Below are 18,708 nucleotides of genomic sequence, written 5' to 3'. Positions count from 1 at the left end.
CAAACCAGTGACCCGGCTGGCCTCTGTTACATGCCGCGTGAATCACTCACCGCATGCATGCACACTAAACAGGTAATAATTTACCAAAAGAAGGAAAGCTGAACTTACCTGGCAAAGGCTGAGGATTGAGGAAGACGGAGAAGTGACGGGACGTGGCGTGTTCTCCCTTCATTTTTTAAGATTCTTTCTCTGGTTTTTCTTTCTTCGTGCGTCCTCATGTTTTTCTACCCTCTCTGTCTTGTTCTTTTTCTCACTGGTTCTCTTGACTCTGGGTGATTTTTTTTCCATGTTCTGCCGGGTTTTCCTCCTCCTGACTTCTCTTCTGCCGGTTCATCTATCCTCCTATTTTTGTGTGTTTTCTTGTTCTTTCGCTTTTGTCTGCGTCTCGGTGCTTGTTCCTCCTAGTATCTGATTGTTGGAATATTGCCAATTATGTTGACATTGTCAAAGAAGGAGGCTTGTTGGTGGCAACCACCAACCTTGACTTTGGCAGCCACCTTTGTTGAAGAAGAGATGAGTTTGGCAGCCACCATTGATGACAAAGGAGCAAGAGGAGCTGCCATTGATGCCTATAAAAGAGGCATGATCTTAGAGAACAAAGTGTAAGAGTTGTGAGACATGTAGAGAGAAGAAGAGAGAAAGAAAGAGAAGGGCTGCCACCAGCAGCAGGCTTTGATCTGCTGCCTTTTATGCAGTTGCTGCCCTAAGTAGCAAAGAGAGATGGGAGTTGAGTGAATGTGATCCTCCTCCATGTGTTGTATTCTTTTTCTATCTCTAAATAAAATGAACCTCTCCCGTGGATGTAGGCAATCAGCCGAACCACGTTAAATATTGTGTCTCAGTGTGCTTACCCCTCCGATGAGCAATGATCAGTGCATCACCGGTCCCGGATTCCGCACATCAAATGGTATCAGAGCTTTTGGTTTAAAGTGGTGTTTGATCTTTGCCCAAAAATGAAAGTTGTCAAAATGGTGTTTTGACCATCGCCAATCACCGTGTAGAGGAGGACGATACGAAGCCACTGGTGAAAACGGCGTCAAAATCGGACGTCGACATCGGCCGCACTCTCCATCACTCTCCCGGCAAGGCGTCTGCCCACGCGCTCAGACGCGCCCCACGCGTACTTCTTAGACACCGGATGAGTCGACCCGACCAGAATACAGTATGAACAGTAGACATGAACAGTGACGTTATCATGAACAGTACCATGCAAAGGACGACATCAACATGATGCAAGGATGATATCATCATACACAGTCAGCAAGCCATTGACTAGTCAACTAACATGTCAGCATAGTGGGACCCACCTGCCATGTCATCAGCCGCGGGCCGAGCTGAGTTGGAGCCGAGTCGAGCCGCGAGCCGAGGGATAGGATCTAGTGTAGCTGATCCTACGTGCAACCGGATCTGAGATTGAATCTAAGCCGTTGATCAGGCCAAAATTGTTTTGATCAAATCGTAGCCATCTGAAGTGCGATTTGGATGATTCAAGACATGTTTCCAGCTAATTTGATCATTCCGGATGCAATGGTATGGTCCGATCGTTGAGATTTGAGACCAAAAATGACAATGGTGAATTATTAAAGAGAGATTGCCCGATCAGGAGGCATCTGAAGGTCTTGATGGTGGTTAATGGAGATGAAGAAGAAGAAGGTGCACATGTTAACCTAATTACATGTGCAAAATGCGGGCCATGATAGGAGCCCTAGTTTAGACCGTCACATAACGACAAGCGGAGACACCTTAGAGAAGGTGTGAGGGCCATGAAAGGAGCCCATTTCAGAACGCTCCAGAAAGCGTGTGCTGAAGAAGCAAGATGACAATTGCCCACATAAATGGCAAAGGGGGTGATTGTTGGAATATTGCCAATTATGTTGACATTGTCAAAGAAGGAGGCTTGTTGGTGGCAACCACCAACCTTGACTTTGGCAGCCACCTTTGTTGAAGAAGAGATGAGTTTGGCAGCCACCATTGATGACAAAGGAGCAAGAGGAGCTGCCATTGATGCCTATAAAAGAGGCATGATCTTAGAGAACAAAGTGTGAGAGTTGTGAGACATGTAGAGCGAAGAAGAGAGAAAGAAAGAGAAGGGCTGCCACCAGCAGCCCTGCTGCCTTATGCAGTTGCTGCCCTAAGTAGCAAAGAGAGATGGGAGTTGAGTGAATGTGATCCTCCTCCATGTGCTGTATTCTTTCTCTATCTCTAAATAAAATGAACCTCTCCCGTGGATGTAGGCAATCAGCCGAACCACGTTAAATATTGTGTCTCAGTGTGCTTACCCCTCCGATGAGCAATGATCAGTGCGTCACCGGTCCCGGATTTCGCACATCAGTATCCTCGGTGCAGCCCTCTGTGTTGTACGTCCGGTTCTCTCTCCCAGTTTTAAAACAATCTCCGCTGCTATTGGAAAATCCTACACTGCTGTTGGGACGGTTGAAGATGAGATAAAGGCTGACGGTGCTACTGCTGGAGAGTCATTGCTGGACTGCTTGTAGAGAGACGTCAGTGCTAGAATTATAAGGAGAATAGTTTCTTACAAGGGTTCTGCTGATCTATGGAGGACAATCACTGTTGCTGGATTGAGAAGAAACTTGGACAATCAGCTGAGGCTAAGGTTTCTGCTGGAGGCTCAAGGTGGTTCAATGGAGAAAAGGAAGTCACAGTTCAGATGGAGAGGTCCACGATGGTGCTGAGGAGTGCACGGTTGGAGCTGCTTGAAATAGAGGAAGCTGCTGGGGATGAAGATCTTCCACTGCTGCTCACGGTGCAGAAATCATTGCTGCTAATGTGAAATGGCGCAACTATGGAAGAACTGTTGTCACTACTCTCGATGGAATCAGCAACTGTTGGCTTTGCTGGTGAGCTGTGAGAGAGACGCTTGGTGAAGTCTAATGAAGCTCGCTGTGCTAGTCTGGTTCAGGTGCTGCCGGAGGCGAAGATGATGACTGGCCAGTGTTATCTCTTCTCTTTTTCTGCTTTTCGTCTACTCCTCTGGTTCTTGCTTTCTTTATTTCCTTCTTCGTCTGTATGTTTGTTTTTTTTCTTCCTCCTTGCCTCGGTTTCTTCTTTGTTCGTCGTCCCTGTGTTTGTGTTTTTCTACTCTGTTTTTCCAGCCTCCCCTTGTGTTGCAGCTCCTAGGGGTTGAGATTGAGGAGTGAAAAGTGTCTGATGGGGAAAGAGACTGAGGCCGGAGAAGAATAGCAAAAAAAAAAAAAAAAAACTGAAGGGGGCGGCGGCTGGTATAGGGTTCGCCGCCCCCTTTTTTCTTGTGATCTTTCTTTCTTTCTTTTTTCTGCTTCTCCTCTTTCTTTTTTTTAAATGTCCCCCTTTTCTTCCCCCTTTTGTCTTCTCCCACGATTTTGTCCCCTGAGTTTTTCTTCTTAATGCCTCTACGCTCAAACATAAATATTGTTTGTAACTGTCAAAACGGAAGCTGAAATGGGCAGTGAACAGTTTGTCCAAGAAACGACTTCGTTTTCAAATTCAAATTGCTATTTTTTGATGTGGTCCTTGAAGTTTTGAACTTTTGTAAAACAAACCCCTGGGTAAACATTAATTAGACCCCTGCATTTTGATGCCTTTTACAAGTTAGCCCTTAGACTTTAATCTGTTGCAATCGTGCCCCCAATTACTCCAAACTTTGTTATTTCTTCAATTAAGTCCCTGATTTCATTAATTTAATTAAATCTAAAGTCCAATTAAGTCTCAAAACTTATCAATTCTCCAATAAAACCCTTAATTGGATTAATTAATTGATTTTAAGCTTAATTAGATTAATTCCAAAGTTTAATTAAACCCCAAAACTTCCCAATCATTTTGCCATTAACCCAAATTTTAATTCATTCTTCATTTATTTCATTTTACTTATTTTTTCATCATCATTTTTTTTTATCATTTTCAGTAAATAAAATAATAATAATAATTAAAATAAATGGTCAAAAATTAGGTTATGACAAGAGTTTTGAGTAGTTGACAGCAATTTGATCATGGGGATAACTTAAAATTTGTTTTGCATTTCTTTTTTACCACAGACATTTCCCATTTGCCTGTTGACATTTTGTGTGAAAAATATTCACAAGAGTGCCAATTTGTGTGGGACTTTGCACAGCTAAGTATTTGAAGTTTCCTTGGTGGGTGGGTGGGTGGTTTCATGGTGTCAAAAACAAGCAAAACTATGCCACAACCCTTCATCTCACGAAGAGGACTCATCGCTGAAGCCTCATCTTCATCTTGAAATGATGATTATCTATGAAGAATAATAATACTGTTTGGTGTATGCTAATTAATCCCATTTAAAAATGGAATACTTGCATCTTCCTAAAGTGAAAATGACTTGTAATCTAACAAGGTTAGATGTACCAAGTACTTCTCGAATCTCTCATCCAAAAAATAAATGTCAGGGAGGCTGAATTGGCCAAGCAGCAAGCTAATATCAGAAATAAAGACCCAACAACCAAGAATGTATTTTCTTGTTTTTAAAATTGTTATGTTTAGTTTGATTTATATATATATATATATATATATATATATATATATATATATATATATATATATATATATATTTATTTATTTTTCATTCCTTATTTTTATGCATCGTAGAATCATCCTTCTTAACGTTTAAATCTTATGATTGGGTGGATTAATTAGTGTAATCTGTTTATTACAAAAAGGGCCTTATAGCATATATATTGAACAAACAAATGTTGCATTTTATCACACACATATGTGTGAGTGGGTATCCCTTAAAATATGCGTGAGTGCAAGAAATTAATTAATTTTTATTGAATATGTGGTTCCATATAAGAATAGAAGAAGAATTCATAATTATTCAAGAAGAATAAGATGGAGAAGAAAAGGGGATTTGGGAACTCAAAATATTTTGAGAAGAAAACGACACCAATATTTGTTAAATTTATCATTTTTTTAATAAAATGCTACTAATATTTAATTTTTTGATATTGTATTAAAGGTTTGTTGATAAGTAATCATGAATTAAGCATTATTTTTACTTGAAAACCATATTCAAGAATAATATAAAATTATTTTTAAAAATTTTATCTAATAATTTAAATTATTAAATTAAAATGAACACATGCCTTGTAATCATAATGTTTATAAAGTGTGCAGTAACCGATATGTATGATTAAAGAGAGGGCCTAAGACTAATATGCAACTAAATTCATCAAATTATAAATAATAATCATAATAATGTTGCCTCTCATCCCTAACGTACCCTGGTCCATAAGCCATCGAATATCTATCAGCACTGAATAATTGCGAGCTTGCTGCAGGTTGAAACAATTCTCCCTTCTAACCAGGGACCAGCTTGTCAGGACAGAAAACGATGGCTGCCGACTAATCTTGGCTGGTGATGGGATCATAATTGAGCTACACATACCCTTACATATCCAAAAGAAACGTACAGAGTGGCACATCTAAACCACTCGTTAGGTTTTGATGAGTCCAACTCATAAAGGATCCAAGTCAAAGTCAATGTTGTGAGCCATAAGGATCGATAACGATATCAACATCGATCATTCATTCACATGCTTTGCATTGCAAAAATCAACACGGTCACACACCACACGGTGTCTTTCAAAGATTATGAATGGATAATTGGACCTAATGGTTAGACTTGTCAAGTCCTATCTCACCCATCTTGATTTTAGAACCTCCCATTTGTTCCACGCATCTCTTAAATTAGGCACGTTTTGATTGAGCCCTTTTGACCTATAGTTTCATGTAGCTTATATAGAACAAGACCTTGCTTTTTTTATTTCCAAATTCAGCCACACCTAAAAGATAGCAAAAAATATATATATCCAGGATAGATATGATGGAGCGTCCGATATGTCATCTCCAGAGCATAAATGGTGACCTGCTAACCGATATCATGTCTCGTGTAGATGGTTCAGCCCTCGCTTCGGTTGCTAGTACATGTTCTGAGCTCCGAGGCATTGCTCGTGATCAAAGCTTGTGGAAAAAGTTGTGTCATAGCAGGTGGCCTTCCACTGCTCTTGCAGAAGCTGAACATCTGATTGCAGGTTCTGTTCACGGTTGCTTCGACAAATTCTACTCGGACGCCCGCCCACTTGTCTTATATGATGAAGTTGCCAATGCCAACCCTTTGAAACTGCTTGAATGTGCTGAACTAAATCCCCGCACATCTCCTTCTGATCTACTGTCATTGATTGATGTTTATTACAAGAACAAATGTGTCCTCTCGAGGATCTCGGATGGCATACCTGAGGCTGTAGATATATTCAAACATGGACTTGTTGACAGCAGCTGGGAAATGATCGCTGACGAGCGACAGAAATGGTTTCTAAATTACCCATTTAAACTGGAATTGATGGACCTTGAAGACGACGACGACGACGACGACGAAGCATTAGCTTCTCCTATATCATCACTCAATGAGGCTGGAAAATCTAGAGAAAATCTTTGCAAGAAGCTGATAGAGGATCTCAGGTTGAGTTGGATACTAGTGGACAAGAAGACAGGCAAAGCTGTTAACCTCTCAAGCTGGAAGCCATTATCAGTACAGAAGAGTTGGCCATATCATGCTACTTATGTGATGCAATTCGGGTGCGTTCTACCCGTGGAAGAAAGTTTGCTTCCTCAGAAGCTGGCCAGATTCATAGTAACAACTAGATTCAAGATGACAGAAAGAGAGGAGTGTCTCAAATGGAGGGAAATCCGCATGAGAATTGAGAACATAGAAGGTGCCCATGTCAATGGAAGGAGTAGTCTGATGATTCTGAATAAGGCCCTTTACAGCCAGCGCAGTACAAATCAGTTTATAGTGGAAGAGGGATTAAGGAAGTATGAGAAACAGAAGAGAGAAATGATGAGGAGAAGGGAATCCAGGGAAGCTTTGGCTAACAGATTATTTACATTAATCGAGATCACTGTTTTTGTAATTTTATACGTTTCTCTTAGGTTGCTAGTTTAGCACTCTCATATCAAGGGGAGGTGTACATTCTCTCAGACTATTAGAAGATTCTGCACCGCACTCTACTGACAAGGTACTTGCCCAAGTATGGGCTGAAATTATACTTGATAAATTATCCATTTTAATCTGGAACGTTGGACCTTAAAGATGAAAGCGATAATGATAAGAGCTTGACTTCATTGTTAGCGTTCAATGAAGCTGGAAAACCATTAGATCATAGCAAGAAGCTCATAGAAAATCTCAGGCTGAGTTGGATACGGGTTAACAAGGTTGAAAACATTCTCTGTACAGATGAGTAGGCCTTACAACTTAAAAGCATGCTAATTATGTGATGTATATTGGATGCATTATACCCGTGGAAGAAACTTGGCATCATGTTAATGGCGCCATGGAGGGAGTAGCTTGAGAATTCTGAACAGATTACGCCCCTAAACAGCCGATCCAGTGCAAATCAATTTAGAGATGGAAAAAGTTCCAACTTTTCAAAAGTGCAAGAAAAGACACAGATGAATTGATCAGGAGAAGGGGTTTCGGGTAAATATTGGCTGATAGAATCATACATTCATTGAGATCGCAGTACCTATGTAATACCATGCTATTGCTATTTTAGCATTCTCATATTGCAAGGGCATGTAAATTCCCTCCGCTTATTAAAAGATCATACGCCACAATGCTAATTAATTGCCCAAAAATTGGCCGAAATTCAACTGAATAAATCTTTTACAGATCAATGTTAAGAAAATATATGTTCCCATGATCAATGCTAAGAATGGGATACAATATAAAACACAATCTCTGCTCTCGCTCAAGAGTTCCCATGATATTTTGCAGGACATCTTCGGGGGAAACTTTCTTGAAGTTCAGCGTGGTGCATTGAAAAGAGCTTTACTGATTATGCCAGTAGCCTCGATGTAGCGTTCCACACACCTGGAGATGCAGCTACTTTCGCTCCCACTCAGGCTTGACCCTGGTTTTGTGATACACTTGGCAAAGCATTTGTCCCTCACAGTCTGCATTGAAATGGAATTACAATTAATGTCGACAATTGCACACAAATACCAGTGAAGCTATTGCAAAGTACAAGACATTGAGTCCCATTTCTCAAACAGGAATTCAAGAAAGCACTGACAAATGCTTGTACGAAAAGTACCACTAAAGTCAACTTTGTGATGCCACCAAGTCCAAAAAAATCCGATTACAAGTTCCAGCCACTAAAGTGATTCGAGAATAAATTACCTCAAATATCCTCCCTAGCACCTGACAGATTTTTCAAACCATGCGAGTCAAAGAGAGGACACCAGAGCTGCTAGAGACCCTAAACTCACTGGTTTTTGAGAGATCAAGTGGAAGTGCAAATCATATGTGTAGATACCTCAACCAGTATCCTAAGAGAACACGCTTTACTAAGATACAAATTTGTACATGAACACAGGTGTTTATATGTTTCTTTCTGTCACAAAAAATACCAGGAAAGTAAAGCCTGTGCATGACTTTGTAACGAGATGAACTTGAAATTCAGTACTAATATCAGGGTATATGTGTTTATAACCTCCACTTGAATGCTAATTACAAATAAATAAATTAGCCAAGGTAAAACCTCTTCTTAGAAATTTGAAGTTACACAAACAGCTGTTAGGCTTAAACCAATGAAACTGCGAGTTCACCATCACCATTTCATTTTAGGAACAAGAATGCCATCTGAAATTCTAATTTGATGATCAGAAGATAATTTCTAATTCCCGATTCCCGCATATAGAATTACACAGACAATCCAGCGCACGCAACTAGGCTTCTTAGCAATGAGAAAATCCAACCTAAGTGGTGCATGAAATATCATTAACACACAAAACGTTAAACCATCAAGCTTAGATGTTGCAAACTCTGTTACCACCCAATGACAGCAGAGAATCAACATTCCACCTAAGTCCTCTCCCTAAACAGATGAGATAAACACCAAATTACATGAATTGGAAAGCTCATCATTATTACAAGTACGGAATAATACTCCCCAGTCCTTGTATTGCATTCCCCTAAAATTGGAAACTTAAAGCTCAATTCTCACATTAGAATAATAATAATAATAAAAAAACCCAGATAAAAAAATTCAATCTTTGAACTAAAAATCACCTATAACTCATCTTTGACGACTAAAACAATATTATCTTTAGTCATTCTTTAAGCTAAAAACACCCAAAACCAAACAATTTCTCCACTAAACCACCAAAGATGGTAAGGAAACAAAGATTTATGCATTAGAAGCAAATAAAAAGAGAGAAAGAGAGTGATTAATAAAGAAAAGGTGAACCTCAAGGAACTCCTGGGCATAAGCTTGTGCAAGTTGATTCTTTAACTGGTCCTTAAAATCTTCTGCTGACATTTGGGGTGACCCAGATCCCATACTTGAATGTGAAGAAAATGAATCCATTACTTCTTTCTTGTTCTTCTCTCTGTTTTCCTGTTGGCTCTGTGACTCTGTTTCGGTGCTTAAGGAGAAGAGAGGGGCAATATTTCGATTTAAACCCTAGAGAGGGCTGTGATCCTTCAGTTTTCAGTTTAAGAAAATCCTTAAACCCTGGTCGGCCCAAGTGACGTTGTCCTGAGCCAGCCTAGTTACAGAAAAATTGTTGCAGCCCAAAGCATCACAACAACTTTGTCAACAGAATTTCTTTGTAAACATCATTCATGGGTGAATCTCTCACTAGTTAATGTATCCCATAAATCTAAATTTCTTGAAAGTAAAATTAACATTAATTATGATTTGTTTATGGTGGTTCAAATAGTTTTCACAAATGGAATGAGTTTGGATTAAATCTTGGTTAACATGCAAACAGGTTTCAATTTTTTTTTGTTAGTGGGATACTATTATTTATTGTAAGGTTATGTTTGGTTTTCTCGTTATAGAGGAATACAATTTTTTCTCTCATTTTTTATGGATGTTGTTTTATTTTTATTTGGGATTTAATTTACTTATACCTATTTGAGTTTTTATCTTTTAAATTTATTTATATTATATATTATATTTTATATTTTAAATAATTATACCAAATAAACTTAATTTAACAATACCCTTGACGTGTTAATGGTTTAAATACTATCACAAAGAACATATTCAAAATACCATAAATTATAATTATCTTATTTACTACTAGTCATCTCATTAAAAAGAAAAAAAAAACACTAATAATGCACAATATATTACTCATCAAATATGATTCATTGTTTTTGAAAGTATTTTTTATTTGAAAATATATCAAAATAATATATTTTTTTAAAAAAATATTTTTGACATCAATATATAAAAATGATTTAACAACACTAACAAATTAATTTAAAACAAAACAAATTTAAATTTTAATTAAAAAAAATGAATTACACAGCAACCTCAAAGATCTTAATAGTAGAGGCCACCTACATTCTTGTGATCTGGGCTGTAATTAGACCCAAAGACAAGCCTCAATGAAAAGCCATAGTTGATTTGGTCTTGGTCCTTGAACCATTTTTGGGTTCATGCAAAACAAGCATACATGACCCCCTTTGTTTTGATGATCCACTTCCGCGGCAAGGTGAAAGATCAAAATATATAAATCAAACTGGTTTGATTTGCCAGGCTATGTGTTGGGATGAAGTTTTCTTTTCAACAGAAAATAGGGTGTGAATCAAAAGTTTTCCATGTGTATTTAATAAAATAAATCGTTAATTATATATGTTAATAAATAATAATAAATATGTTAATTCTAATCAAATATTGATTTAGGAAGTTAAGATAAAAATGTTATTTTTGAGGGAAAAAAAAGATTGAATATTTATCCCAATTTGAAATTAGGTCTCTAAAATTTTAAATGGTTTAAATCAATAAAATTGAATTTTATCTTGTCATTTTGAGAGTTAACTCAAAATTGAAATTAAGAATGAACAAAAAAAACTGAAAAAAAACAAATTAAACTGAGAAAATCAGAAAAAAATAACTAAAAAAGACAAACTGTGAAAAAAACTTGATTAAACCAATAAAATATTTAATAAACCAACCAGTTCGGTTTCAATTTCACAAGCCTGAAACCGAAAAGCCAAACCGAATCGAAATTAATAATCGAATAAAATCAAAAAACCAAGTCAAATCGAAAAAAACCGAGCAAATCGATTGGGTTTTGGTTTTTACTCTAAAATAACCGAATCGAACCAAAACCAATTGGTTTGAACCGGTTTTGGTTTGGTTTTAATTTTTTTTAATTCGGTTTGGTTATTTTTTTACTTAAAAATCAAATAGAATAAAAAAATGATTACCCCTAGATAAAACTTATTTTTAATATTGCGAGAGCTCCATATAAAGCCAATCAAAATAAAATATCAAATTCAATCCCAAATCAACTTAATATGAAAGGATTAAATTCAGAATAAAAAAAATATTAAGTTACCAAAAAAAAAAAAACACTATGGGTAACTATTGCAACTTGTCGTGATTTGTTTATTTTTTCAATGTTGCATTTTCATCATTTTTTTCATATTTCTTTCATCTCATATCATCTCGCATGTTTATAATTCCAAACATCATTTCTTAATTTACCGAGCATTACTTTTACGAAACCAAACTATAATTGTTAAATGAAAAGTAAAAGGACTCCATAGGATTCGAAAAAGAAAAAAGACTCAATAAAAAAAAGAGGATGTTAATGAAGGTAAAAGGCTTGATATGGTTAACTGTTCATAATTCATTTCATAGTTTATAAAATATTAATTTTATAAAATCGAACTATAATTATTAAATGGAAAGGAAAAGAACTCAATAAAAAAAAGAAAAAAAATGTAAATGAATTATAAAGAACCCAATGGAAAAAGAAGAAAAAGAAAAAGAAAGATGTGAACGAAAAAAAAAAGAGAAGATTTGAGTATACTATTCATGTTAACAATAACATCTTTTAATGTTTTATTAATTGTTAATATTAAACAAAGTTTTTGAATGAAAAACAAAGTTTTCAATGTTCATAATTCAAATATCATTTCATGATTTATAAAACATCAATTTTATGAAATCAAAACTATAGTAGTTAAATGGAAACCAAAACAACTCAATAAAAAAATAAAAATAAAAAGAAAGAAAAATGTAAATGAAAAAAAAAAAATTTGAGTGTACTAGATCATGTTAAGAATGCTATCTTTTAATGTTTAGTTAATCGTTAATGTTAAACGGAGGCACAAGAAGCACATAGAGTAGAGACCTAGCTCGTGGATTGAAGTTGCTAGCTAGGGTGCAAAACTGCACATAAGTTATGGCATCAAAACAGATGAAAACAACTTGCTGCTTTTGCATTGAGCCCCCAAATTAAAACACCCCACTTGCTTAAAATTATAGCCCACAGCTTGGTGTCTCACACATGCATTGAACTGGATTTAGTTGCCTTCCTTAGTGCAACTTGCAGCTAGCTAGCTGTGAAATTTCCATTTTTCAATACTAGCATATATAATTAGCTACCAAAATCTTACCAATAATTGATCTCAACTATGAAATAAAAATAGACTATATTGCATACAATAATAATAATAAAAAGCATCACCATATCTTAAACGAACATTCAATCTCTTACCTTCAACCCATACGCAGGTGCACGCACACAATTAAAAATATTTTGAAACATAAAACAAGATAGCCGTCAACTGTCAATTGGAGGGTAGAGCATTCCCGCTTGGTGGTCCAGTTGAGTTAAGGAGTGGTCCTAAACCTATGATCTCAACAATTAAGGCCATGCCTCATTGAACTTCGGTTTCTTTTGTTTGCTTGTTAGATTTTTTTCTGTAATCATGTTCAAGATCCTAATATCTAATTCCATGATCACCGTGAATTGAACTAGCCATTATTATAAGTAAGTACACAAATTTCCCATTTTGGGTGAACACAAGTAGACAGGATTAAAATTAACGAAACTCATTAGTAGAAAAAGCTATCCAGGAAAATCAAGCTAGCTCTCAAACTTGAAAACTTGTGTTCCTCTGTGATTGTGTGATATACTTCTGTCATGAAATCAGAGAGGTAGCGAGAGGTCCCCCTCAAACTTGATGTACACGGCAGGCGCACTTCCAAATCCGCCGGTGAAAGCTGAAGCAAACTGATGGAATCCTTTTATCACCAACAGATATTGCTAATGAATTACTTTCACAGGAACAGCGAAACCCTATTGTCCTAAAGAGTTGAGAGGGGAGGGGAAGATGAGGAAGAAAAAGGAAAACATGCAGCAGCTACATGTACATGTCTGGTAATGGATAAGTGATCATGAGTACGTTAATTCTTCTAACAGGTTAGAAATCAGTGGATACTCTTCCCCCACATCAGTGGATCCTCTTCCCCCATCCTTCTGCACATTGCTTGATTTATCATTTTTGGATGATAGCTAGCTAGCTAGTTTTCTGTGCATGGTACGTACACAAATTGTGAACAGTTTTTCTTTTCTTTTTTCAATCCTTTAATTTAATTATTGCTTTGTTAGCTCTATTTTTACAGGCATTGATCAGTTTCCAACAACAATTAATCATCTTTTGGGACATATTTCATTCTAATTGATTTGTTTCAAAGATTGCTTCTACGACCATAAACTAATGCAAGCTTTCATTTTTCTTGAAAACGGTATGGGGGCATATATACTTAGATCCTTCATAATCACTATTGAAAGAATATTTAATTCTATTAATGTATAATTTAAAAATTAATAAGAAGCGAATATTTTTGAAGTTGGATTGCATTTATATGATTATCTTTGCCATGGAAGTACTTCAGCTTCTCTGGAGGATTTATTAAACTATTCTCACCTATGGTGGGAATCCCATTAATGATCATGCCTTTTTCAATGACTATATATTCCCCTTTACCAATTACTTTTTGGCTTTGGATTTCAAAGTCATATAACTTGAATAATGACTATTATAAGACTTGCATACCCTAATAACCATGCATCTTGAGAAATTATCAGAATTAATTAACGATCCATATATAATTAGTTGGGTAGCAGGATTTTATGAAGTTTACCTGCCTAATATATGATTCACTTTTACAAACTCAAAAGAAGGACTGCTTTATGGTAAACAACAATATATTGAGATGGGCTAGAGGGTACTAATTAAATAGCTGAATTTGTTAGGTTGCTCAGTGTTCGTAGTCAATCTTTGTTAGGCTATATGTACTCACATTGTATTATTGTATTGAGATTCATAGGGAGTATAAATAATTTAAACAAACCCTTCATCTTTTTTTATTGAATTTCATTTAGAAAAAATTGAATTTTTGATACCAAACATATCCTTTTTTTAAAAAATTTCTTAATACACTAATAGTACTTAATTGTTTTCAATTTGAGATTACCCATGTTTTTTAACCAATCATCTTGTAATTCAATCGATATCTATATTCCTTTATGATAAAAAAAAAAAATATAGGGTTTAAGTTTTTTTCATATAAAAAGAAGAAGAAAAAAAAAGAAGAGAAAAAGAGCATGTGTTTGGATTTTGTGCTGATCTGTATAGGAATCACGAATGCATTTCGGTTTGGTCTGCTTAAGTTTTAATTTTGTGTGATTTTGTATTGCTTGTTTTATTAGTAGGGTCTTGTGTTTCCTTGTATTTCTTTCTTGTAATTAGGTTGATACCTAGATTACAATCTATGTAGCTAAAGCTCTACCCACACTGATCAGGTTTTCTTTTTTTATTTTATATTTATTTTTGATTTCATCAAAAAGAGAGAGAGAGAGCATGCGTTTGGAGACTAGCTACACGGACCCTATGCACCCATGTAAGTTTAAGATGTTTGCCAGGGAGCGAGAGTATTTAATGTCCAATTTGTGGAGATATATAATAGAAGACAATATATATCCTAACATAATTTTGAAAGGTGTGGGTGTTGTCAACGAGTCAGCATTAATTTGTTACCAAATAGTTGTCCTAATCCTTGCAATTCATCATCATCTACGTAGAAAAGGCTGCTGTCCATTTCACTGTTGCTTATTGCTTTTTGCTACGATCTCTTCACGTACCCTACTTTACCCCCACCAAAATTGTGTGCCCGCGTGCTCCTCTTGTGTTCATCAGATAGTGATATGTTGTCCCAGAGAAGTAGTAGAAGAAGAAAATTGTGCCAAGACTTGCAGGTCTCTGGGTTTTGCACATAAATAATTTTACTTTAGTACAAAAGACTAAATTAATTTGTTTTAATTAGATTTAGGACCTATCATCATTTATATATATCGAAGTATTTACAAAGAAAATTCAAGTGATGAAACCAAGTTGCCTACAATAAAAAGCCATTGTTTATTTAATGATCTTTTCGAATTAGTTTCTGTACATCAAAATCAAATTTCTTTCGATCAGATTTTAGATTGCACCTTTATATTATCAAATTAATATATTTTATATGTTAGAGAATAATATAAATTATATCTTGAAACCTCACCAAAAAACTTAAACTTTTAGGTTGAGATGGTTCTATGATATGATGTCAAAGTTTTAATGATCAAAATTCAAGTGATGAAACCAACTATAAAAACTCGTTGCCTACAATGAAAAGCCATTGTTTATTTAATGATCTTTTCGAATTAGTTTCTGTACATCAAAATTAAATTTCTCACCTTCATATTATCAAATTAATATATTTTCTATGTTAGAAAATAATATAAATTATATCTTGAGATCTCACCACAAAGCTTAAACTTTTGGGTTGAGATGGTTCTATGATATGGTATCAAAACTTTGATGATCAAGCGGTCATGATTTTGAATTTCACCTCCTCCATTTATTTGATAAAAAATTAAGCACAAGATAATATGGATCCGTGCAAGTTTCAAGTCCAATGAGTTTTCACTTGAGGAGGTGTGTTAGAGAATAATATAAATCATATCTTGGAACATCATCTAAAAGCTTAAGTTTTTGGATTAAGATAATTCTTTGAAATTGTATATAGTCTTCATATTTATTATCAAAATGGTTTAATACTTTTTCTTAGAAAAAAAAAAAACTATTTTGATTTTTGACACACGGAGCTAGCTAGTCCTTGCCAGCTGGATGTGAGAATAGACTGTAAAAACAAAAGAATATCAGCTTTGAAGTAGATAATACGATACGTTATCATGAACAAATGAAAAGAAAACCAATTTGACTTGTCAACATTCACCGGTCAAGATGGCACGAGGTTAGTTTATCTCGACTCCCCAATTTTGTGGACAAAAGACAAATCTTGAGTTAAGAGTTCATGCATTAACATCAATTATTGAATTTTAGTCCCTGGAGTAGCAGCACTGAATGACAAGGCAGATCCCTTTCGTGTTCTTCATGGTCATAACATGGCATAATTAAGAACCCAACCACCCAATCAATAACTTTCAATGACAAGGTATGTTTTGATTAAGGAGCATTCTCCACATGATGCATTGGACTCTGTCAATAACTTGAATTTGATAAATTTCTTCAACATGACAATTGACAGTATCTCCCCCTTCATGGCTACTAAATTTTGTTATTAAGAGTGATGTGTGGCGTAATTTCCTCATTATTTTTTGTATTATTAATTTTATTGTATTGCTAAGTTCGGAGAGATTTTGAACGAGTTCAACAGACATTCTATTAATAAAAACAAGTTTAGTTTTAGATTCAACCATTATTAGATTGGTTTAGAATCTTAGAATAGCAGGAACTCTAAACTTTTTTATGTAGTTAAAGAGTAATTAACCTTCTCATTTTAAAATCTTAAGTTAGACGATGAATGCTAGATATAGAGTTTAAATCTTATATCAAGGATTAATTCCAAATCTCTTAGATAGTTTGATCACACCCAAATTGTGTTAAAAAACCATCTCAATCCAATAACTTAAATTATTAGGTGATGTTATATTATTCTTTAACACACCCCCTTAAATGAAAGTTCTTTTGGACTTTAAAACTTGTACAGGTCCACATTACCTTGTGCTTAATTTTTATCAAATAAATAGGGATAGTGAAATTCGAACTCGTGACCGCTTAGTCATTAAAGCTCTAATACCATATCAAAGAACCATCTCAATCCAATAGTTTAAGATATTAGATAAGGTTTCAGAATAAAATTTGTCTATTTTTAAATTAATTTCTCATGGCTCGAATCAATCCACTCCCACAATTGAAATCCGATGCACTAACCATTTAATCAAACAGTTTTAGTCTAGATAAATTCATTTACTCAATCACTATAATAATATATAATATTTTGTCTTTCATAAATAATAACTGTGTGCGGCCCAAAAGCAGCAACTTGAGTTTGATTTGATATCCCAATAAACAAATCATGTAAAAAAAACCTTTTCAAAGTCACACCAAATAAGTTCTTGTCTGCAATCTCAGGTGATACTTCGAGGAAGTTGCAATATTTAATTAACAATACATTTATCTACATCTTAATCACAAATTAAGGGAACAAACAACAAGTAAGACCAAGAATTCCAGGGGGCTGCATTAGCTCAAAATGTGGTGTGTTTTTTTTTAGATACGAGAGAGATGGATGACAAGTTGGGGCTGATTTCAAACTAGGTGCAAGGCAAATGGCCTTACTAAATCAAGTCAAAAGAATCGCTAATTACCATAATTAACAAAGTATAATTATTAGTTAATCATAGCAAATGGTGATAATTACTTTGTTGATTAGATTAATAAACTCAAACGTCACCCTATGTAGGGAGATGACGAAAGTTGCTAAACGTAGTTGATCATATTGAAATTACTTTGGAGTATAATTATAATAATTATAATTATAGTGAAAGAATAGCTAGTGTACCATGCATTCACGAGAAAAGGTTGGTCCATTATATTGAATTCAAGTGGGAGAGGGAGTGACCTAAAAGACAGACATGTTAGCACTACAAGATTCATTTTCTAATTAATTAGTTTATCTCTCTCAGTATTCTCTTGGCCAATACATTTAACATCATTATTGAAAATAAAATGATGGGGATACAACTTTTAAAGTGAGTTCATGGTACATTCCTTGAGTTTGCTATAGGTGAGTATGTTTGTTTATTTATTAATATAGATTTTATTTAACTAACTTCACTTTAATTTGGTGTCATTCCATATGACTTGAAATTAAATTTCACTACTACTTCTAATGATGATGGTAATTAACCAAGAGATACGGTTATCATATATTGTGTGTGGTCCCGCACTATGTGATGATGGGACCACCACATTAATTAAAAAGAGAGTCAGTTGGCTGCGTCTCTGATTTAATTGTGTCTTCTACTGTAGAAGAGAAGCATTATTTTTTAACAAAAGAGAGAAGAGAAAATCGAGAGAAAGAAAAGAAGTTGAGGCAGCTGCACTGTCTGTCTTCATTCTTCGTTTTCCAGCATGTTAACCGTTAGATCGGGCTAAAATTTGGATAATAAAATCTAGATACGTTACTCTTCATTCTAGACGGTTAGATCGAAGATTGGTTTTGTGGAAGCTGACCGTTTTGGCAGAAAATGAGGCTGTCAGTGTTGTGAGTTTTTCTCAAACACTTCTCTCTTTAATCTTGTTGTATTCCAAGAATAGATTGTTCTTGATGATATATATGTTGTAGCCCTTAGTTAAATCTAAGGAAGAACAGTTGTGAACCCATTATGTATTGATAGTAGAAGTTTTTAAGTGAACTACGGTCCCATAATTTTTTCCACATCGGGTTTTTCACGTAAAAATCTTGGTGTTAATTTGTATGATTGTTTGCATTATCTTGTTCATTATTTGATTCTGTTTTTGATTGCACAAAGAGGGAA

At 35.1% G+C, this 18,708-nt stretch overlaps 3 protein-coding genes across 3 annotated transcripts in view; 1 reads left to right on the top strand and 2 right to left on the bottom strand.

Moving 5' to 3' along the window:
- The window catches only part of LOC140955714 (uncharacterized), a 34,535-nt gene that overhangs the window by 1,925 nt on the left and 13,902 nt on the right, over positions 1-18,708 (bottom strand).
- Positions 5,663-7,910, top strand: LOC118058168 (probable F-box protein At2g36090). The gene is made up of 2 exons (XM_035070873.2): positions 5,663-7,028; positions 7,787-7,910. Exon 1 carries the CDS (start codon positions 5,834-5,836, stop codon positions 6,953-6,955), a length of 1,122 nt encoding a protein of 373 aa, XP_034926764.1. The 5' UTR covers positions 5,663-5,833; the 3' UTR covers positions 6,956-7,028; positions 7,787-7,910.
- On the bottom strand, positions 7,617-9,491 carry LOC118058169 (uncharacterized). The gene is made up of 2 exons (XM_035070874.2): positions 9,261-9,491; positions 7,617-7,965 (listed from the first exon to the last, which is right to left on the bottom strand). The coding sequence occupies exons 1-2, from the start codon at positions 9,378-9,380 to the stop codon at positions 7,816-7,818; spliced, it is 270 nt and encodes an 89-aa protein (XP_034926765.1). The 5' UTR covers positions 9,381-9,491; the 3' UTR covers positions 7,617-7,815.

The sequence above is a fragment of the Populus alba genome, chromosome 6 (genome assembly GCF_005239225.2).
Source record: "Populus alba chromosome 6, ASM523922v2, whole genome shotgun sequence".
NCBI classification, from domain to species: domain Eukaryota; kingdom Viridiplantae; phylum Streptophyta; class Magnoliopsida; order Malpighiales; family Salicaceae; genus Populus; species Populus alba.
This window is presented reverse-complemented; position numbering and strand designations above follow the sequence as displayed.

Bases quoted from the DNA above. Each gene is read 5' to 3' on its own strand.
- LOC118058168 (XM_035070873.2), top strand. From the start codon at position 5,834: ATGATGGAGCGTCCGATATGTCATCTCCAGAGCATAAATGGTGACCTG.
- LOC118058169 (XM_035070874.2), bottom strand. From the start codon at position 9,380: ATGGATTCATTTTCTTCACATTCAAGTATGGGATCTGGGTCACCCCAA. The intron at 7,966-9,260 runs GTTCACCTTTTC...ATTTCAATGCAG, and splicing joins ATGCCCAGGAGTTCCTTGAG to ACTGTGAGGGACAAATGCTT.